Source organism: Strix uralensis, chromosome 3 (genome assembly GCF_047716275.1).
Source record: "Strix uralensis isolate ZFMK-TIS-50842 chromosome 3, bStrUra1, whole genome shotgun sequence".
In the NCBI taxonomy this organism is placed as follows: domain Eukaryota; kingdom Metazoa; phylum Chordata; class Aves; order Strigiformes; family Strigidae; genus Strix; species Strix uralensis.
Window position 1 is genome coordinate 86157242 of NC_133974.1, and position 24062 is coordinate 86181303.

Sequence of the window (24062 nt, forward strand, 5' to 3'; positions counted from 1 at the left end):
CAGTGCTTGTTTCTAGTCCCATGTCAACCTTGGCAATAGGTAGAAAGCCCTGTACTGAGTCAACATGGATGTGAGATTTATTGCTGTTTCTTTGTGCTGTCCGCATCGTAAGCTCCTTGTCCTGATATTCCTCTGACTGGTGCTACCTTCCCTTTCCAAACCCTGGAACCCCCACTGGTAACAACATTGATGGTTCTTTAGCAAATGTGTTTCTTACTTGTTTTTGTGATGTACTCAATGTTGTTTCTTCTGTATGTATTTTGTTTTGATTGTTCTGTTTCCTTTTCAAAAAAGGGAGGGTCAAAACCAAAGACATGTAGAAATGCTTATTATCTTGCAGTGGTTTTTCATTTTTTATTTAACACTCATACTCTATGCTATTTCACTGTGAGTCACAAAAATCTTGAAAGTGCCATGTTTCTCTCGTTTGGAGAGACTTGTTTTACTTATGAAGTAAAAAAATTAAGATGTTAAGTTTACATTTAGATTATTTTACCTTTCTTTTCCTGTCAGGAAAGCTCTATTTTTATTTTTAATCTTTTACTGCTGTATCATGGGATTATTTTGTTTCTCCATAAGTTCTCAGAAGCCTTCTTTTAATGAAATATAATTTTAGAATGAAATTTGTTCTGATAGTAGGTCTTAAAGGACTTTCTATTAAACTGACAGAGTGATACACATGCCACTCTCAGTCATAAATAGCTATAATGAAGGTACACATCAGGGCTATTTCCAGCCATTAATAATGTGAAATCAATAAATATGCTTTTGACCTTCACCAACCTAGTCAAAGTGGATCTTTAAATTTTCCGTGATCCACTGTAGCCTACATTGGAGCAGAGGTTTTCCACCTTTATATCCCTGTATTTGAATCAGTGTTTGCATTTAAAAGGGAACTTTAGCTTCAGTTCAGAGAAATTGTTATGCATCACTCAGTGAGAATACAAGTGCTTTTCTTATTTGAATCACATTATTTGGACGTCAAAGGCATGCGGCACTCACAATCCAACCCCCTATTGCCTGGGTCTTGTGATAAGAATAAATTCGCTTGGTTTATCATGGGAGAATTTTGCTCTTGCTTAACAGCCATCAAAAAGGGGCCCTGTTCCTTTTTGCAAAGCTGAAAGTATTTGTATGTTTCTGTAATATGTAGCATCAGACCAGTGTTTCTGAGTAGTAATAAAAGTCAGATCTTCTCCATTGAGGATTTTTTTAAAAAAAGAGAGAAAATTACTAAAATTGGACACATGCACTTTCAAGGAAGAAAAATTATTTCATTTTTCATTCAATCTTATTTTTGTTTTCTACATATGACACTTCTGTTCCTGTATATCACAAACACAAGCTATCAGTTGTGCAAAAACTACAGGCTGAAAGCCTTCATGTCTGTAGCTGTATCATTTACATACAGTATGAGCAATGGCAGCATTTTAACCTCTAAGCAAATATATGCCAGAATATACATCATATCAACAGAAATTTAAGAATATGGTTTCGTGACAACCCAAGTCATACTATATGCAGTGTGTATGTTTGTAAGTACATTACCTATGCAAATCTTTGTGTGTACTGGCATGAACTTGTGTGCACAGCAGCAAAGCTTGTTCTCTTAGATTTTATAGAAGAAATGGATCTGCACTTCAGTTCCGTAGTTGCCAGTGAGACACCTCCTGCAGTCAGTAACATCTGAAAATTAAAATTCCCGTCAATACCAACATTAGATTAGTCAGATTTTGGTCAGCTGTAGAAATTGAAAATCCGGATTATTTTAAATCTTAGTGTGGCCAAGCTGTTTGAAACAGGTTTTTTTTTCTTTGTTTTGAAATATGTGAAAATATTTCCAAAAGGAACACACCTTACCTTACTGGTGAAGTAATGCACCTAAGCACCTACTGGTTTTGCAATAACTTGTATTCATTTTGTGATTTCTTTAGAGTGGAGCTAATTAAAAGACCCTTCCAAACCCTTCTAATATAAAACTTGGAATACATTTTATAAAAATTCCTAAATTCCAGTGGGTGTACTAAAAGCCAGAAGATTACTTCATAAATTAATCTGTATAATCATTTTAACTTGAAACTTGTTTTCCTTCTTGTTCTGAAAATTCTTTACTTGATAAGAGGGCAAGAAAAATAGAGGCGGAAGAATATTAAACTGTAACTTATTCTGTAGTCTTATTCATACAAATATCTTCAATTCAGTGATATCTTGATATGCAAGAAATACATGGTTGGGCTCTTTATAGGCTTGATTTGTCCAACTGTAATACATCAGCAATTATTCCTTGTGAATTATTTTTTAAAATCATTGCCATCTCAGCAATCAAGCTACACGCATTGCATGTGTGAAGGTATAGGCTCCACCAAATATTTGGCTTTCTGTAATGCTTATTTTTGCAAAATATAAATAGTCATCTAGATGAACATAGCATGTGACTCCAAGTGTAACTTTAAGGATAACAGGAGTTCAGTTAAATTAAAAATAAGGAAGTGTCTAATCCTGCAGGATATTCTATACTCTGGCCTTTGGCCAGCAACATATGAAAGTATCTTGCAGGGCTGAACCTGCATATAATGTTGAATAATATACTTTTAAATGCACAGGCACCTCTTGATTTTGCCTTCTTGCCTTCTCGGTCATACGTTGTATGTATATATTAATCAGCACTGACAGAAACAGTAATTTATTTCTATTGTTTAATTAGTGGAAGGCGTTTTCAGTCTTCTGTGACTGCAAAACTATATATCTAGGATGGAGAAAAATGTCATGGAACATCATTTATAGTATTTGGCTCATTCTTTGAGAAAGAATTGCATATTGTTTGCCACTACCATAAGTACACATCTGGAATTAGGAGGAAGAGCATCTTATCTTTACCTCTGTTAAAAGAAACTGTGTTGGCATACTTTGGTGATATATGCTCTTAATGCCAAACTTTATGTCTTGACGGCAACAGGGAAGTGTGAAATTCTGTACTTTTAAAATATTCGTACTAGTTTTCAAAGTGCTTTAGCTTCCTAATCCTACCATTGTACTGAAGCTTCTCACTTTAAAATTCATAGGCTGTGCATTGATAAGTCCATTAGCTTGAACTTGTATTCATTCATGACTATGTACAGTTAAACTTCGGATCACATTCGTATTTATATATATATTCCAAATTGTACTAAATACTGTTTACAATTCGGCTGTAATAATGTAATTCTAATAATATAATAATTTATAAATGTAGACATTATAATTAGTTATCCACCAGTATAACAGTATGTCAGTAATTGTTAATGTAATTATTATTGTCTATAATCCTTTTGAAAAAAGGTTTGTTTTTTTTTTCTTTTAAATTTTAATTCATTTATTCACGCTTCTGGTTTCCTTCTGCTCATGCACTAAAAATACTGTCTTTTTAGACATGGGATTTTGAAGTTCAGACAAAAGCCTAAATTATCTCCTCATTAAAAAAAATATTCCAAATCCTTTTGCAGTTTGCTTACATTTTTATCTCCTTTCCTTTTGTTGTTTACAAATACCACTTGGCCACATATTCAAATGATGTATATTCTTAAAAAGTAGAATTTTTTATGGCTTCCATTTTTGTTGCCATACGCATTCTAAATACTTTTCCGAATTCCTAAATGGGAATTTCCTTACTTTCAATAGGTGGCCTTTATTATTTTGAACACCTAAGTTGTTGTCCTCCTGAATCATTCTAGTAGCTGTTCTACATTTTCCTCAGTTTTGACTGTTTTCCTGGGTGAATGGTTGTTTTTCCTCTTCACATGTCAGTGTACAAACTTAACTGTATGTATGTATTGGGGTAATTGAAATAATAGTGTGTTAATTGAGGGCTTTTTAGTATACTGTTTCCTGTGAGGAATCAAGAAAATAATTTGAAACTTTATACATTTGGATATTAGCTGTTTGCCAAAAAGTGAACAGAAGGGCCTAATTCAGTAAAGCACATTAACTTTTGTTCTAGTTCATCATAAGTTTATTGCTTGTTTTCTAAAGGGAGACAAATGCCCAACATTCATTTTGTGTCAGCAGCAGACAGGTACTAAATCCTCATTTTGGCCTAGATTATTCTTGAGAATGCACACAGCTATAGATTTCATGGGTTATTTTAGAGTATTTTAAAATCTAATAGTTTATTCAAGGAATGTGGTTTATTACTGTTTGATTAAATCTCTTTCTGTATTTTTAAGTACCTTGTTTTGTGACAAATGGTAACCAAATTAATCCAATCCTAACCTTTGTACATAATGCAGTATTCACACCCAGCAAAGTCAAACAAGAATGTAAATCATGGATTATTTGTAAAATGTTGCCAAGCTCATGCTGCCATATTTATAAATCAAAAGCTAAGTTTCATAATTTATTTTTTTCAACCAAATAACTATCTGCCAAGCACAAATCATATGTGCTTCAGATAGATTGGTGGTTATAAATTTTCTCTTCCCTTCTCTCTTTCTTAAAATTAATTCTGGAGATTTTCTTCAGAGACTGTGGGGTATTACTTGGCAGCCTGTGATAATCTGCTTCCATCTGGCCTTTCTACAGGAGAAAAGGTGATGCAGGATGATGAGTTCACCTGTGACCTCTTCCGCTTCCTTCAATTGCTTTGTGAAGGACATAATTCAGGTTTGTGGGCAGGCTGCCAGTCAGCTAAGCCAAGGTGATGGTAACTAAAGATAAAAGCTCTTCTTTGCTAAAGGTTTGGCAGCCTTCATAAAATATTATGAAAGGTGGGGTAGCTGCTAGTTGTACATGAAAGGAAAATATTTATGTAGAATTAAATTGCCAGGTTTTTTAGTCAGCTTTAACTTTGTAGAAAAGATAATGGTTTCCAAAATGATGAGTTTTGGATCTGGACCTACTAGGAAAGGTAAATTTGTGTAGGAAAATATACATGGTTTATAACTTCTAGATGGTGAAGATTCAAAGCACAAATATAACAAGAAGGTATATTTATTGTTCTTTGGCATTTGTATGCTTTCTGATGGGTGCTGTTTGGCACTAATGTCAGTTAGAATTGTATTTGAAATTACAACATACACAATACCTTTCTTGAAGATACAAAAAAACCCCCCAAAAATTAAACAAATACATGGTATTAAGCATATCTTTATTTTTCACTACTTTTCCTTATGTTGTCTGCATTGTTATTAGGGAAGAAAAAGAAAAAAAAATATCTTTTTTACCTGTTGGACATATTTTGTGACCTTGTAATCAGGAATTGTATAATTTTGTGGTTTAATTTTGGTTTTGCTTAACAAAATATGTACTAGGTGTAATTACGTTGATATTGATGGAATTATAGAGATGTAAAATTAGTCATAAGTGAGATGAAAATAAGACCAAGTTAAAATTCTACAGATGAAACATATGATCAAGCTTCTAGCTTCAAAAGTTCACTGGTATGTGAACTCTGCAATAAAATGCTGAAACTCTTAAAATGATTTGTTGCCAAAAAAAGAAAGAGGTTTTTTAAAAAAAATCCATTTCTTTAAGCTATACTTTCCTAGATTACGTTAAATCAGAATTAATTTGCAGGAGTAGTTTTGTAAGTCTTTAACATTTAAATAAATTTTAAATTAAACTTTTATTTGAATTTTTAGACTTCCAGAATTACCTGAGAACTCAGACTGGTAACAACACAACTGTTAATATTATCATTTCCACTGTGGATTACTTATTAAGAGTTCAGGTAGGTTAACTTATGTACTAATTAGATTACAATAATGACTTGAATCTATACAATATTTACTATTTAAAAAAAAAAATCATTTATTTTGATCATAAGGCAGACGTTTGTATGTGGACATTCAGAATTTCTTAATTTCTCTGGAATTTCCTTCAGCAATACATGGTTTGCTGCCACAAAAGTTCTCTTTACAGCAAAATCAAATTTCATCCTTATCACAAAATGTTCAGTTTTATTAGATGGGCACGTTTATTTATCATGTCATTTATTCTGGTCACTGTAGCTCATGTTGATGAGAGAGACTGTAATTCTTTACTGGTTACAGTTCCTTAAGAGTTGTTGTGTCGTACTGTGAAAGTCAAAGGTGACGAACATGTGAAAGACTGATTTCAGCCATTAATTGCAAGAATGCAATGGAGTCTGTTAACCAATGAGAGCAGACAGAAGGTAGATACATGATAAGTGTATAAGTGTTGACCAGTTGTTGACCGAGACTACCCTGTGACTGAAAAGTGGTTCATATTGTTCAAGTTAAGCTTCAGCCAGTTGCTTTTTCATCCGTGTTTTGATTTAGTCTGAAGACTGGGCTACTGTATGGATAGTCATGGGATGGCATGGAGTGAAACATAAGAGCAGCGCCATCATTTTCTAAGAAGGAATAAACAAAAGCAGAAGGCTAGATTAAAAAAAGCCTTCAACCCTCTAATTTGAATTATAACCCTAATCTTTAAATATGAAAACATTTCATTGTCACAACCCAGTAGAAAGTAATGAAAAAATATCTAATTTGTTTTCAGATTGGAACATGTGAAAGACATGAAAACATATTTTGTGATAAATGTTAATCATTTTTACCTGTTCTTGTCTTTCTGAAATTCACTGTGCATGATAATATAGTTTGTTGTGTTTTTTTAATTTATCTAGTTAATTTTCCCTTTAACCATTTATTTATTGGGTCTGAGCATTCCAGGCTTTGAAAATTGGTGGGTTTTAAGTTGCTGCTGTTATCAACGTTGCTTTTTGTCCTTATGCATTCTGTAGAAGTTGTAGGGACAATACAGTGGTTTTCATTCCATTGCTTACTTTGTTGAAACTTTAATAAGCTCACCTTTGGGGAAGACAAAAAGAGGAATCATGCACACAAAGCAACATTTGATCTCAATATTGACTAGGTGTCAAGCACGCAATATAAAGAGAGGTTGTTTAATGAACAGCATGTAGCATGGTAGTATGACTGAGTACTCCTTTTCAGAATGCAGGCAGTTGTATTTCTGAGAGTAGATACCAACAGATCTATTTTTTATTTTATTTTATTTTATTTTGAGGTTTGCTGTGGGTTTTTTAATTATTTATTTCAGTTTATTTGTTTTCCTATTGATTCTCTTGAGATGAAACTACAATTCTTGAGGTAATACTTGAGAATCGTTGGGGGGTCATTTAAAACCTTTATAAACTAAAAATTGGTCAGAACTAGAATGCTATCTAATGTTATTTTTCTTATCTTGATGAATAACTGGTTAGAGGTGGTTTGATTACATAATCTCTTTGTGTCTCTCACAACTGTTTTTTAGGAATCCATTAGTGATTTCTATTGGTATTATTCTGGGAAGGATGTTATTGATGAGCAAGGACAACGAAATTTTTCCAAAGCCATCCAGGTTGCAAAACAAGTTTTCAATACTCTTACGGAGTATATCCAGGTAAATTGGTTTCATTGGAATTTTATGGATTTGAAAAAAAATTAATCGTACTTTTGGCATGAAGATGTAATATAGCCAGAGATAACATAGATATAAATATAATATGGGTGCATTTATGCTTCAACATTTAGTGCATTAATTTAAGTAGGAAGTGAAATTTTGAAATATATATATATATCTGTCACTACTCTTTTGGAATCTTAGCAATTTAGTCAAATTTACAGTTATTTGGTAAATAACCATCCTTTGGTTTTATACAAGATAGTAGAGTCTGGTTTGTTTTGTTTAATTTGGCCTAGACTGCAGCAGTGTTATCCACTTTAAAGTCTTCACTTTTAATCCATTGAGAAACTAAGATTGATGCAAAACATAGTTGCTATTTAGTCAACACAACATGAGATTGTATTTTCTGTCAGGAATAAGGCATTCTGTTTTCAGGCATTAATTCTTGTTTGAAATACAGAAGTCACACATTACATTTGAGAATTGTAGAGATGTACTTGTGTTGGACTCCAAAAGAAATGAGATTGGGATAAATTCTATCAATACAATATAGCAGTTCTTGCACGATATGTAAGGAATTCAGTGTAATTTAGTTCTTAATTAATTCCTTGTGTAAATCAGTCAACAGTGTTACAGTTTGTTTCTGCATAATAAGCAGGTGAGAGAGAATCTCATTAGACTATTAGGTGTCTATTATATTGTGTTCATTCAAATGAAAATCATTACAAAAGTAGTATTTTATAGTGCATGAGGATGAAATATCATAGAATAGGACTGAACAAGTATGAGGCAGCTTATATACACGTCTACGTATTTAATGTATACATATTTGGCAAATCACGAGTAACATTGTTAGCTGGTAAAGATCATTTTTGTTATCCTCTGAGGCTTCAAAAGATTTTTGTATTCCTTCTTTTCAGAAGTTGGAATTTTTGGAAGAATATTCTTTAGCACTGTGTTCTACAACAGCTAGAATATGACAGGGAAAAAAAAAAATCAGGAGCCTGATTCTCTAATCCCTTATGCTAATTTTGCATTAATCTTCTATAAAGTTATTCCTGATTTACAGAACTACATAGGGAAGAATCAGCTTGAAGATTTGTACCCTTTTAGCATTTACAGTTTAATGTTGCAAGCAGATATACTTTTTGTGGTTCTGAATTAGTAAACTGGAACTTGGCTAAAGCAGAGGCAGAATGGTTAGGCATTGCTTACAGTCAGTGGTGTTATTAAATAGATAATTCTATCTATGTTTAATTTTTCATAGCAGTTTCTAAAGGTCAACCCTGAGCAATGCACTGCCTGTTTATCTTTCTTCCTGTTTTTGTTGAGTTTCTTGCAAATAAACTCTGCTTTTTTTGTTTGTTTGTTTGTTTTTTCTTGTTGCCTGAACAAGGGGCCATGTACTGGGAATCAGCAAAGTCTGGCACACAGCAGGCTATGGGATGCTGTAGTTGGTTTTCTTCATGTGTTTGCCCACATGCAGATGAAGCTGTCTCAGGTATCTTTTTGTTTTACTTTTTCAAGTTGCTAACTTTTTGTAAAAGATAAACAGACTTATTAATATGTTCAAGTTATTAATAACAACAGTTAATAGGGGAAATATGAAGAAAAATAAGACACAGAGGTGAAGAAGACAATAGAGTTGAGGGAGTAAATGACAAAATTGTAGTGGGTGTGAATAGCAGGCCTGTAATTGGATTACTGGCCACAGGCACAAAACCGATGAGATCAAGCTGCAAATGAAGCATATCACCAATACTCAGAAACAGCTAGCCAGTTCTTGTTTTTCATGCTAAAGTTCTGTCACAGTGTTTTCTGCATTGAACCCTAGTTTATCATTACTGAATCCTAGTTTAACACATGTCTGCATCTAAGCCTTTCCTACTTTAGTAGGAAAGAGAGTAATCAGACCTTAGAATGGGTGAATTGCTTTTGGATGTGAGTACTTGTTTCATAAACTATAGAAATAGTGTAGGGGACAGGCATAGACAGCTCTTCAGGGAGTTAAAATTTGGTGAGAAAATCCTATCCTTAAAGCAGTGCATTTCTCAACTTCTTACATTTTTAAAAGAATTACACATCTTAATTAAAGGTAATGATTCTAAATTTTTTACAAAATTTGACATTCTCAGAGAAAAGTGTCTTATAAAGTTTTTAGTTGTTGGCAAGGAATACAGCTCTGAAGACTCTGAGATGTTTTGATTTCATTATTTGGCTCCAAATGTATCCATGTAAATATTCTTTGATAAATTAAGGTAATATTGCTCGAATTATTTTCCTCCCTGTCTTTGGGACCTTATGGCTGAAAGTAGGCTGGTTGCTTAGATTTGTCAACTTCGTTCTACAGGTATGCTTCTCATTCTTTATGGCTAAATGGAGGTCGTCTTCCAACAAATGGCATCACAGTGAAACCTATTTTTCAAGAGTGATGCACTGAATTTCTACTGGAGTGTATTTATAAGTGCTGGTAGATACTGTCCTGGTTTTGGAACATCTTTGTTATTTTAAGAATTGAAAAAATAGTCAATGTTTAAGTAGGCCACAGGGGTGGCTATTGTACTTTCTTCCTGTACCACTAAAGCAACATGAAAAAGCAGTATTTAAGTAGTTACTGACAGCCGAGTCAAACACATGGTAGCTATTTGTTGATTGAGAAATACGATGTGGCTAGTGGCAAGATTTGTTTTTACAGTAATGACAAGTTTATAGTCTCAGCTGTGCCTGGAGTGGCTTCATAGCATCTTGTAATTACTGCATCTAGAAAATAATGATACTCATCCTGCCACTTCAAAGAGAGCCAAGAACCTTTACACAATGAGATCCATTGTAGTGTGTGGAGTTACGCTGTTCTGTGGGATGACATAAACACAGTCTACTCCAAATGTATAATAAAAGATGGTGTCTTTCTCTTGTGTGGAGCTCAAGCTTTTGGCTTTTGGGAGCTCCTTTAGGGGGCCAGCAGAGCCTTGGGAAAGACCAGAATAGATGTAGGCTCTTTTGTTCATTTATATTAATTGCAATTTATATTAATATACCTTTCAGATTCTATTTGAAATACCAGTTTTCAAAGGTGTAGATAAATGGATTTATAAGGAATTACCATATGGCTTTCGTCTGTAAGAGTGGCCTGTCTAACCTAACTATTTGGGTTTTGTTTTAAATTGGGAGTTTCCAGAGCACTTTTGGAGAGTATTTGAAACACAATTTAAACAGGAACAAAACTAAATCACTGTTTTGTTTGGGGTTAGAAGTTTTTTTTGCATTTTCCGTCTCTAGTCTTGTACTAGCAAGCAACATGGTGATATTGGTAATACTTCTCAAGAAATCTCTGTAAAGCTGAAAATGAAAGTAAAATTTTCAGTCTAAATGAACATAGATCATCCAGGTTGCAAGCAGTTTTTGAAGTAAGAGGATTTATAATGACAGCTTACAAGACAAATCAATTAGAAATCTTCATTATTTCCAACTTATGCTGTTTTCAGTCCGAGATCCAAATTGCCATAAAGTACCTTAAGTTTGTTGTACTAATCACTGAAGTCCAGCAATGCTCAAGTATGCCTTATCAAGAGCATGATGCAACAACGTATCACTGAGGAAGAAATTAAATAGTTGAATAAATCTATCCAGATAGACTCTGGGTTGAAATCATTGGCAAGTGAAATTGTAAACTTGATAAGTCGAATGAGGTAAGAGATGGCTGAAAGAATCAATATCATGTCTACTTAAGGGTATACTAACAGAACTTTCTTAATAAATATTTTGAAATTTTATTTCAACTTTACTTTCTCCCAGAAGAGTTCAGTGGCCTACAGTGGAATCACTCACTTTGAATCATGTTATGGTTTGAGTTGTAAACTTGATTACACCACCAGCAACAATATTTTAGCTGACATGAAACATCACAGAGGCATCATCTGTGAGCTTGACATACCCAGTTATTGCTTTAATTTTTTTCATCACCTTCAGTTTTCACTTTGTCTTTATTAAATTACTGTCTTCTAAACAGATGATCTTGTAAATGTTTGATCCTGTAAATGTACTGTAAGGAATCAAGCAATTAAATATATTTTCATTGTATTATCAGATTTGAAGCTACCAGCTTCTTAATTTCTAAGTCTCATTTCTACAGGGTGAAATATGCACACACACATAAATGTCAAAGAAGTCAATAGATATCTTAATATGTATATTGTGTTCATTATTTAGGATTCCAGTCAAATTGAATTACTGAAGGAATTAATGGATCTTCAGAAGGATATGGTTGTCATGTTGCTGTCTATGCTGGAAGGTAGTCAAAATTTAATTTGAAATCCTCTTTCACAGTTGTTCTAGCAAACTTTTTACTTTTGTGATTTTCTTCATGTGAGAAATAATGCTTCATTTTCCTTTGTTTTTTTTTTTAATTTTCACGTGTCAGTTGTGAGAAGAGTTGTTATTAGGTCTTAAAGTAAATGGGAGATTTATATAGTGTAGTTGATATAGTTTATATTAATTATGAGTGTCAGAACTGTATAAAATCCAGCTCTGACAGAAGTTTTAGTTTGTTTCCATGAACCTGGCTTCTCTTTTGGCTTAGGTGAAAAGTTTTTTCCTATTGCAGTTGGAATCCTGAGTTCAGGAACTGAACCATTTATCAGTCATTTTATTAACACCTTTACTATATTACATTTATTTTGGTAGTGATCCTAGTCATAAAGAACAGGCTTTGATTCATCTAGTGACTAGGTTCAAGGTCCTTTATAGTACCTGGAATTATGATTCCCCAGAGAATGTGGGCATTGTCAAGAAATACTACTATTTCTTTAGCTCCTTTATGATGTTGTACTAGTGCTTCCAGTACTAGGCTAACCATGCATACACATAGATGATCCAAAGATCTGTTTTTCCTTTTTGGTTCTTACATGTATCCTATCACATTTATTTTCTTGAAAGAACTGGGAGGGCAGTAAATGTGGCACAGATTGCAGTGTAGCTGCTGCTTTGCTCATAGAAGGTCAAAGTAAAGTAAAGAAACAAAGTGAATTCTTAGTATTCTAGGCTGTGTTTCAACAGTAATCTACTGAGCTACTATCCTAAATAATGTGACACTAGTTCTGTCTATGTTGCATTACAGTGAAATTCATAGTATGCTGCCTCATGTCTAGCACTATTAAATGTAACAGATGTCTCTTTGTAGGGCTTGTTAGTTCTTCCTTTCTTTAATGGCAAATACTTAGTCACTTATGTTTTTTCCAAGTCTTAGGGTAGTGTTATTAGTAAAAGATTTTTGATTTTACAGCTAGCTTTCTCATGTGAGTGTGTTAGCTAATAGTTTATCATTCTTACTGTTTGATTATTTCACTAGTCATTATTAGACACTTTGCTTTGCCAAAACATTTGCTGTCATCAGTATCTCTAACTTTATGTCATCACATCTAGGTAATGTTGTGAATGGAACTATTGGCAAGCAGATGGTCGATATGCTTGTGGAATCGTCCAACAATGTGGAGATGATTCTGAAGTTTTTTGATATGTTCTTAAAATTGAAGGATTTGACTTCCTCTGATGCATTCAAAGAATATGACCCTGATGGTAAAGGGATAATTTCAAAGAGGGATTTTCACAAGGCAATGGAAAGCCATAAGCATTACACCCAGTCTGAAACTGAGTTTCTGCTATCATGTGCTGAAACAGATGAGAATGAGACTCTGGACTATGAGGAGTTTGTGAAACGATTCCATGAACCTGCCAAAGATATTGGTTTCAATGTTGCTGTTCTCCTGACCAACCTGTCAGAACACATGCCCCATGATACCCGCTTGCAAACTTTTCTTGAACTTTCAGAGAGTGTGCTGAATTACTTTCAGCCTTTCCTTGGACGCATAGAAATCATGGGCAGTGCGAAGCGCATTGAACGAGTTTATTTTGAAATAAGTGAGTCAAGTCGGACTCAGTGGGAGAAACCTCAGGTAAAAGAGTCAAAGAGGCAGTTTATATTTGATGTTGTAAATGAAGGCGGAGAGAAGGAAAAGATGGAGCTTTTTGTTAATTTCTGCGAGGATACCATCTTTGAAATGCAACTGGCTGCCCAGATCTCTGAATCAGATCTGAATGAAAGGTCAGCAAATAAAGAGGAGAATGAGAAAGATAAGCCCGAGGAACAGGATCCTAGAATGGGTTTCTTCTCTCTCGTGACCATGAAGTCAGCATTAGTAGCTCTCAAGTATAATTTAATGACTCTTATGAAAATGCTCAGCATGAAGAGCCTAAAGAAACAGATGAAAAAAGTGAAGAAAATGACCATGAAGGACATGGTCATGGCTTTATTTTCTTCCTATTGGAGCATTTTGATGGGCTTACTACATTTTGCTTGTAGTGTTGTCCGGGGCTTCTTTCGCATCATATGCAGTTTGCTGCTTGGAGGAAGCCTAGTAGAAGGAGCAAAGAAAATCAAGGTGGCTGAACTCTTAGCTAATATGCCAGATCCCACTCAGGATGAGGTGCGTGGGGAAGGAGAGGAGGGGGAGAGGAAGCCAACAGAAGCTGCATTGCCTACGGAAGACTTGACAGATCTGAGAACTTTATCAGATGAGAGTGATCTACTCTCAGATATATTTGGTTTGGATTTGAAACGAGAAGGTGGACAGTATAAATTAATCCCTCACAATCCAAATGCTGGTTTGAGTGATTTACTGAGCACTCCCTCCTTAGCTCCAATGCCTGAGGTGCAGGAAAAAATCCAGGTAACCGTGTCTTAGTTCTTCTGTATGTTTCTCTCTTTCATTTATTAAATATAGTCTTGAAACAAAACTTGCATCTATATTTTTCCAGGTTTTGTGACATGTTTTTTAAGGAATCACACATAATTACTGGTGGTTACCCTCTCTGACGTCATAAACTTGAATTCCCACAGCCTTGTCTACGTATGGGATGTTTTGGTTTGCTTTTAATTCAGTGTTAAAATGTCTCTTCATTAATGTACATTGAAAGATTGTCTTCTCTCAGGGTTTCAATTTTTTAAAAAGAAAACAAAAACCTAACATTCTGCACTCCGTGTATCCTTTCAACCAACTCTATACTGTACGATAGTGTTTAGACACTTTTTTTAATTTGGCTTTCTGTAGGAGCAGGTGAAAGAAGATGAAAAGGAAGAGAAGGAGGAAACAAAATCTGAACCTGAAAAAGCAGAGTATGTATTACTTTAACCTCTGACCCTATGAAATGTGGTTTGTTTCACTGAAAAAACAGCTTGATTTGTACTTACTTCTTTGCCTTTAATTTTGTGTCCATTCACGTTCCACTGTTAGGGTTCATGCACATTTGCACATCCATGCACATTTGCAAGGAAATGCCATGTAAATAGCATCACTCAGAGATTTTTTGAATTTCCATTTTCCAGCAGCATCCTTTCTAATGTCAATTTAGTTTCTTTTAGAATGTGTTTGATTGATAAGTTTCTCCTGGCTACTCTGAAAGCTAGAAGAAAATCTCTTGGAAAAAGTGCAAGAGCACTTGGGTTCCAGAGACTTTTATCCATCAGTGGTAGCGGGTGAATCTTTTGCTCCTCCCATTTGCTATGACCTGCTTTGAGTTATTTGGATTTTGCAAAACCTTAATATTCCAATGTAATTTTAATGAATTACTGAGTGTTCTCACACCTTTATGAAGAACAAGTGTTAGCATTTGATAAATGATCATTTTACTCTTTTTAGGATACATTAAAATCTAATGTTAATGAGATTAGATCAGAGTGAAAAGTGAAAAGCAAAACATAATTCTTGGTTTTAACCAGTGAAAGGTATAGCACTCCATCCATGTATTTCATGCTTCCTGATACATGTACAATTCTGATACGTGTACAGTCCTTGTAGCTGTCAAAATTCTAAGTGGGTGCCTTATTCTCAGGCTCTATGCTTATTGCTCTTCTGGGATGACAAACACTTGCCAGTAACAAAAACTCTTCTTCCTAATCAGTACAGCAAATTTCTAACTTCGTTAGTATAACTCTGTGAAGGAGAGTCTTGCTTACTTTTGAAGATCACTTCACTGTTGATTGATCCGCTTGATTGTGTGAGTTGCAGTGATACCTGTATTCTCTGTGAAGAGCGCAGTGCCTGGCACTATTAGCTGCCCTGAAGCCACTCCTAACATAAGACAAACTTTCAAGTGAAACTGTCGAGTGTATTCTAGTAAAAGAAGCAGCTTAGGACATCAGTTATTCTGTTTGTAGATAGGTACAGAGAAATTAATAATGTAACTTATACATTCTCTCTCACTCTGGTTTGGCTTCAAATGGACTTCTGTGATCCTTTCATCTATCATGCTGTCAGGTCAGATTAACTTAAGATAATTCACAGTTCCTTAGGTCATGTGTTTGGAGAAGGTGTGTACTTATGTGTACATATGAATTCCTCAGGTGGGCAGAAATGCAGAGTTTAAAACTTGAGGTTTGGCTTGTAAATGCAAGAAGAACCAAAGTTTTCTGCAACCTTTGTGGGAATCAGTTCAAGTGCATGAGGTTGGAGGGAAGCACTTAGGCATATAGGCACTCATAAGGACATACAGCTGTCAGCTCATAGACATTTGTCAGCGCAAGTATTAGTTGCACAGTTATGAAGAAGACCCTCAGATAATAAGGTTGGCAGATTCTTGATTACCTGCCTCTTACCAGTTAGCATCCTCACTTCAAGGTGCCAAACCAGTAAGTTTAATTATCTGTAGACTTAACCAGACTGTCACCCTTGCCAGTGCTTTGCGCTGAAGAGGGGTATGTCTTCTTGTTGTTCATATGTGTGAACCACATGAGTCACAACCTCTTGAGCTTCCTGAAAGGATGCAATGGCCTCTTTCAGGGTGCAATTTTAATTTTTTGTTTAGCAATTTTATTAACTTGACATACTATTTTGGCTTCATTTGTGTCCTAAGAGGAGAAGATGGAGAAAAAGAAGAGAAAGCCAAGGAAGAGAAAGGGAAACAAAAATTAAGACAACTTCATATTCACAGATATGGAGAACCAGAAGTTCAGGAATCAGCTTTCTGGAAGAAAATAATTGCATACCAACAGAAGCTTCTTGTAAGTTCTTCTCTAGACTATGTGTTTAGCTGTTGGCAGGGATGTGTACCACCATACTATTCTACCAATATAAAGACAAATTTGCATCTGATGAACCTCATTTTTCTATCCACCATCATCCATAAAAAGGACATAAAGGCAAAGGTTTAACTGGAATATTAGAGAAAAGAAACACACAAATAACTTAGTAGACGAGATATTAATTCTTAGGAAGGTAATTATTGTCTAAAACCCAGACCTTCGGAGATACCTGTCCATCACTGGAAAACAGCCATGCATTTTTATGTGAATAAAATGTTCCAAATTTTCACAGCAGCTTGTGAGCCTGTAGGATTTGTTTTTCCCTAAGAGACAACTTTGGGAAATGACAAGTTCTCCTATAAAAAGAATTTATTAAGATACAGTGCTTAGCCTAAAACTCAAAAGATGTTACAGATTTTTTTGTGAAATAGCACATTATTATTTGAGAAACTTCTCAAAACCTGTGGAAATTAAGACTAATTAAAATAGTATAACTGTATCTGAGAATGTCTTGGTAAAATATGGTATCCCTGAGTTTGCTATAGAACTATTTAAAATCCATGCTTTTGTTAGTTAGGAGATTCCACACATATTCTGTGAGGCTAATGTGAAACACAAAACAAAATGAAATACACTTTTGCTATATATCTAGTATATACAATTGTGTAAGGGCAGCCTACTTCTAACATGAGTAACATAGCAAAACTACAAAACTGCAATCACAATCTTAACAAGGAATTAGGTGTTTAAGTTTTTCTTTTGAACTCAGATTCATTTTTTTGGCTGATCTTATAGCATTCATGCGAATTTAATTTTTCTTCGAATAGTCTCATTTAATAATTCACTAATAGTCATCTAAGGTTAGGGCTGAAGAATGGAGAAATTCCATGTGAGAGTTAAAGCATTCAAAATGTGTGCTATAAAGGTGTGAATTGTCAGGAAGGGAAAAGGTGCATTTCTGCAATCTTTTTGATTGCATCATAATGTGAAAGAAGCTTTCTATTCATGGTACTTAGGTCACAGATGAACTTTTTTCTGATCTGGTAAAAACACAATTGATTTTGGAATAGAAGAAGATTGAAATTAAGCTTATATGCAGACATTTTTGTTTCTTGGTAAATATAACATTTTGCCATAATATCGAGGTACAGGGAAGATAGAGATTTCTGTATTACTATTCCATTACTATTACATTGTGATGTCTCTGTGTTGTCTCTAAGTGTATTGAGAGGATAATGAAAAAGATGTAAGAGGCAATTAGAAATCTTTCATCCCTTTCTGCATGGAGTGAAAAGGTCCTTTATCCATTATTGCACATATGGAGTAGGAGAGAATTTGTACAATACATCACTCAAAATGGTTTTTGGGGTTTTTTCTATGTATAATTCTATTTTAAAAAGCTCCCTAAGGGAAACAAACAAAAAAACCCCATGCAACAACCTAATAATGATTGTGGTATCATTATTAGGCAATGTGTATTTATGTTTTGCTTCTATTTTCAGAATTATTTTGCACGAAACTTTTACAACATGAGGATGTTGGCATTGTTTGTTGCTTTTGCCATCAACTTCATCCTGCTTTTCTATAAGGTAAACTTGTCAAAATATTACTTTTCAAGTCGTATACTGAAAAACATTCAGGGTTTGTAGACAGTATACTACAGTAAAACTGCCTAGCCTTACAGATTAAATACCAGCTTTATACTGCCACTTCAGAAATCTAACACAGTGAAAGCTATGTGTGAAGTGATAATAGACTTCCAGTACACAAATAGCTATTTACAAAGTTCTGTGCTGTGACAGAGGCAGCAGACTGAAAGGCGTACCCATACCTCAGATGCTCCATTTCACAGTACAGTGACTCAGCCAAGCCCAGCCTTCACCAGAAACTTAAGCTAATACGTGTCAGCTGAGATGTTTTCTTGTGCCATTGTGCTTCCCTGAGGGTGTGTACAGCAAGGAGAAATCACATCATCTTAAACTGCCTAGAGTATCACTGATCATCTTTGTCAAGACTTTTAATATCATTAATACAACTCTAGAGTCTTCAGACTCGAATCAGTTTCTGGCAGAGCCCTGGTGATAAAGACTACATGTGAGAATGTCAGGAGTTGGCAGGGTTTTGTCCAAGAGGGCTTTGCCCTTTCTTGAATTATGAAAGGCAGGTTTATGAAAGGCAGGTCCTGCTTGACAAACCTGATCTCCTTCTACAACAGGGCGACCTGCTTGTTGGATGAGGGAAAGGCTGTGGATGTTGTTTACCTTGACTTTAGTAAGGCCTTTGACACCATTTCCCACAGCATTCTCCTGGCGAAACTGGCTGCTCGTGGCTTGCATGGGCACACGCTTTGCTGGGTAAAAAACTGGCTGGATGGCCGGGCCCAAAGAGTTGTGGTGAATGGAGTTAAATCTGGTTGGCGGCCAGTCACGAGTGGTGTCCTCCAGCACCCAGTTTTGGGGCCACTCCTGATAAACATCTTTACTGATGATCTGGACGAGAGGATTGAGTGCACCCTCAGTAAGTTTGCAGATGACACCAAGTTGGGTGGGAGTGTTGATCTGCTCGAGGGTAGGGAGGCTCTGCAGAGAGATCTGGACAGGCTAGAGCAATGGGCTAAGGCCAACTGTAGGAGTTTCAATAACACCAAATGCCGGGTGCTGCACTTGGGCCACAACAACCCCCAGCAGCGCTACAGGCTTGGGGAGGAGTGGCTGGAGAGCTGCCAGTCAAAGAGGGACCTGGGGGTGTTGATTGACAGCCGGCTGAACAGGAGCCAGCAGTGTGCCCAGGTGGCCAAGAAGGCCAATGGCATCCTGGCTTGTATCAGAAATAGCGTGGCCAGCAGGGACAGGGAAGTGATCTTACCCCTGTACTCGGCACTGGTGAGGCCGCACCTCGATTACTGTGTTCATTTTTGGGCCCCTCACTACAAAAAGGACATTGAATTACTCGAGCGTGTCCAGAGAAGGGCAACGAAGCTGGTGAAGGGTCTGGAGCACATGTCGTACGAGGAGCGGCTGAGGGAACTGGGGTTGTTTAGTCTGGAGAAGAGGAGGCTGAGGGGAGACCTCATCGCCCTCTACAACTGCCTGAAAGGAGGTTGCAGAGAGCTGGGGATGAGCCTCTTTAATGAAGTAACAAGCGATAGGAGAAGAAGTAATGGCCTCAAGTTGCACCAGGGAAGGTTTAGACTGGATATTAGGAAGCATTTCTTTACAAAACGGGTGGTTAGGTGTTGGAATGGGCTGCCCAGGGAGGTGGTGGAGTCCCCATCGCTGGAGGTGTTTAAGAGTCGGGTTGACATAGTGCTTAGGGATGTGGTGTAATTGAGAACGGTCAGTGTTAGGCTAATGGTTGGACTAGATGATCTTCAAGGTCTTTTCCAACCTAGATGATTCTGTGAATTTGAGATAATAAAACAGTATGGTTCAAATTTGCTACCATGGACAGAGAGTGGAAAAAAAGAGAAAATGCACACTATCACAGATTGGTGTAACAAGATGAAAGGGTCTCTGTGAGGTATTCTCTGTGGACATTTTTATGCAAAAAATTATTTCCTCACAGTTATATTGTCCTTGGTATCATTGTTTTCAGTTATACTACTTAGCTTGTAGTAGCATAAAACTCCTGTCAAAGGAATACAACTGCAATATTAAGATTAAGTGATTTAAACAGGTCTCCACCTCTGCTGTGACAGAAGAAAAGGAAGTTCCCGTGGTATCTTCTGGTGAAAGTACCAAGTTGAACAGCCTGGAAAGTGACAACCAGAAGGTCATTGCAGTGCATTATGTCCTGGAAGAAAGCAGTGGCTACATGGAGCCCACACTGCGGATTTTGGCCATCCTACACACAGTCATCTCATTCTTCTGCATCATAGGGTATTACTGTTTGAAAGTAAGAAGAACTGAACGTTGTTTTTTCTTCTAGCTCCCAACTTTTTATCCATTCCAGAAATTGTGTACTGAGTGATGTGTGAATTCAGGAAGTTATGGGCCAGAACCTGATTTGCTGTGCTGGCACAGGATCATAGGATCAGCATTTGCAACGTTACTATGTCAGCCATCCAGTTACAGCATTAAGCTGATTCAGAAGCTGCTTATCACTGTCAAAGACAAGCTGTGAATGCACATGACCAGAGGAAGCTAGATGACAATGTCTGAATTACTAGCCTGTCAGATGGGTCATTTGAAAAGCATGGAGCAATTTGAACTACCGCTACTGCACATGGTGGCTATAGACAATGCCTACTTTTCATGCACATTCTGGTGGTAGTGTTTTGGCAGAAACTTAAGCATCTTTTAAAGGAATACCTTGCAGAAGATCTCTGTTAGGGGTGTAAGAAATAAAGATGCTACCTTTATTGGCAAAATGCTGCTTCTGGTTTAGGAACACCAAATGTCATAAATCTCTGGAGCTGACAGGACTATATCTGAGCTGTGCTTCCCCCATTTGTATACTCTTCCCAAGGCAAAAACTATAGGTCAAAGTGCAAGATAGTACTAAATTACCTTTACTATGTCCCACTATAGCTGCTCATTTGTCCTTACAGTTATAATTTGTTTATTAATCTTTTATGTGGTCCTTGATATTTTCCTTTTGTAAGGGATAATAGTTTTTCTATGCTAAAAAGACATGATCTGCATTTGTAGTTAAGACAAATGGTCGTTATACTACTACATTAAGTGATTTTCATCTCTACTTTAAGTGTCTCTGCAGGTCAATAAATACTAAAACATGTTTTTCTGTTGCACTAGTTGCCATGCAGCATGAAAGCTTAGACTTCTGGCTTTTGAGAGGCCCTCTTCTCCCAACTTGTAGCTTTCTTTTCCACTATGACTTTCTACGCTACTTCCCACATTGTTTTTTTGAACTATATTTATTCTCTGAGTAGAAGGGAAAGACATTATCATTATTTGCAATAATGAATTTCCTTCTTTCTATTTTGAAAACATGAAGAAAAGACCAAATATAGTTTCAGTTTCTGTCTTTGGAGTTATACTGCTTTCAAAATTAAAAATATTCATAACTACAGGTCTGTATATGATATGTTTGCTTCTGGAGATTTCTTTGCATGAAATCCACTAATTTTTTCTCAATTAGCTGTCTGAAAATAAAATTGGAACTATTGTTGTTGTATCTATTGCAATCACCATGTTGCTTGAGTAGTCTAATTTATTATTATTACTATTTCAGTATACTTATGTTCAGTCTTGACTAAGTAATACAGACAAGGTGGGTAATGCAGGGTGGGTGAATTCTGGGGACCTGTGAAATAATTCCAGGGAAGAGTAGGTTTATTTTTTCTTGGTAACAGATTTCTAAGAAAAATCCACTCCACTGGGACCACTAGTTACATCTGCCTTCTCAGAATGTACTTTTGAATGCTGTCCAGCTGATGAAAGAGAGTTGTAGGTAAAGCCTGGTCCTTACTGCTCAGGTGTCTCAGCTGTTGGCAAAGAACTACAGAGCACAAATCAAACCTATAGAATGTGAATGTGATTTAAGGATTTTTCTTTTTGCTGCTTCCAGTATTTCTTTGCTCTCTGCTGTGAAACCACTTTGCTTCCCACTGTGCAACCTCAAGAATTCTTTAACAAATGAAAGACAAACTCTAACACCTCTGGGTACCAAAATGCAGTCCAAAAGTGTGATTCCAAATTAATATTTTAGAACTAGAATTTCTAAGCATTTAAAAATTATTTCTAATTTATCTCTTTTTCACTTGACTAACTCTAAGAGCTCCATAGCATTGAAGAACTATTTTTATTTGAAGGATCTTTTTCAGGATTTTTGGCCATCTTTTTACAACTATGTGGTACACTGTAGTTATATGATTCTGAATGACCTGGTCCTTATGGATCTATACCTTTGAAGTGTTGTGGGAAATTGTTAAGTCTTTTTTTTAAATACTATTTTTGCTTTGTTCAGTTTTCATACTTAAATTTTCATAATAACCTGCTTTTCTTAAAAATTTACAGACATGTCAGTGCATTTTAAATAATTCCTGATATTTGTTTCAACTGCAGGTTCCACTGGTTATTTTTAAGAGAGAAAAGGAAGTGGCAAGGAAATTGGAATTTGATGGGCTGTATATAACTGAACAGCCATCAGAAGATGATATTAAGGGACAATGGGATAGACTTGTAATCAACACACAGTGAGTTTTTACCTACTCTGTCTATTGCTTTGGAAGGAATTGTTCTTCAATGTCCACAATTATATAGTTGATCATGCAGCTTATGTGAAATAAACAATTGTGAGGGATATATTTCTAGCAAGGATATACAAAACATTTCAGGCACCTGTTCTGCTAATGTTTACTATTACTTTTTAATATTATTCATTCCCAGGTTTTTGTTTTAAAATTATTTATGTTCTATAAAAGAAAAAAATTTGCGATGAATTTCTTTTGGCAAGCACGGTGATGCTTGTGTATTGCTGTCAGTTCAAGAGTGAGCTGTGCTTTGCATTCTTTTAGTGTCTCTCGAAGGCTCTCCTTTAGCAACATATTTAAAGTCCCAACTATCTGCCTGGTGGGACTGTGTGATCCAACTGCTTTAGAACCCTGTCTGCAGGCATCGGCTCTGCCACTCTTTCCCAGCTGCATTAACATGGTAGGCTGAACGCCGTTTGGCAACTTTCATTCCAGTAACTTCACAAATGACTAGCTGGCGATAGCAACAGCAAAGAGCCTCTTAGAAACAAAATCAGTATGTAATTTTTATGATGTCTTAGTAACTACTGCACATTCTCATGAATGTCTAAAATATAAAGTTGTTTATCTGTGTTTTTCAGGTCTTTTCCAAATAATTATTGGGACAAATTTGTGAAAAGAAAGGTAAGGCTTATTTTTAAAAATATATATGAAGTTAAAGTTTTAATGCATGTTTATTTTTGTGTTTGAAGAAATGTGGATTCCACTTCTTTGAAATACAACTTTGATTCACTGTAGATTTCCATATTTACTGTTTTAAAATACTCAGAATTCCTTACCTCATGCTTATAACTACTTTTGTGTGGTTTGGATAGTTATTCTTTCAAACTTTCTCTACATAGAGCTTGTTGTATAAAACAGGAATTCATACATTCATGAAATTCTGTGGAGAATTTCTGTGTACACTTGTATGTATATTACAACATATGTAAATTTTTTTGTCTGTATGTATTTATGTATTCACCTCCATGCACACAGAATAGAGAGTCCCTCACCCAGAAGAGGTTTAGAAAGGAATTGAATAAGAAGATAGTACAGATTGAGATGTTTAGGCACAGGGCATAGTCAGACAACTGTACGGACCAGCAAACTACACACACACACACACGCACGCACGCACGCACGCACGCATCTGACCCATTTTGTCCCTTACCACTCTTTTGCCACACTTGTTCCTCTCCAGATCACCTAAATCACTCCCTTTTCCCACCTTTCATTCCTCCCTATAACATCCAATAATAAATTCTGTGCAATCCTCAAATGTTCTTCCCTCACCATCCCGTAATGTATCCCACATCCCTTGGCAGTAACCCTCTTAGCCTGAAAGGTGATCTGGAGAGCTACTCCCAGTGACTCATCTTGATAGGC

General features: G+C 35.9%; 1 protein-coding gene across 15 annotated transcripts in view; it reads left to right on the top strand.

Annotated features, from left to right (window-relative positions):
- RYR2 (ryanodine receptor 2) overlaps nt 1–24062 on the top strand; it is a 441080-nt gene that overhangs the window by 394834 nt on the left and 22184 nt on the right. For 14 of the 15 annotated variants that reach the window (XM_074863209.1, XM_074863214.1, XM_074863216.1 and 11 more), the window contains 12 exons: nt 4558–4638; nt 5616–5704; nt 7273–7401; nt 8801–8905; nt 11614–11695; nt 12826–14129; nt 14511–14575; nt 16312–16459; nt 17983–18069; nt 20156–20374; nt 22507–22637; nt 23276–23318. In XM_074863209.1, coding sequence (XP_074719310.1) covers nt 4558–4638; nt 5616–5704; nt 7273–7401; nt 8801–8905; nt 11614–11695; nt 12826–14129; nt 14511–14575; nt 16312–16459; nt 17983–18069; nt 20156–20374; nt 22507–22637; nt 23276–23318 — 2483 coding nt within the window. The remainder of the gene's footprint in view (nt 1–4557; nt 4639–5615; nt 5705–7272; nt 7402–8800; nt 8906–11613; nt 11696–12825; nt 14130–14510; nt 14576–16311; nt 16460–17982; nt 18070–20155; nt 20375–22506; nt 22638–23275; nt 23319–24062) is intronic. The other variant, XM_074863211.1, reaches the window with a different exon arrangement.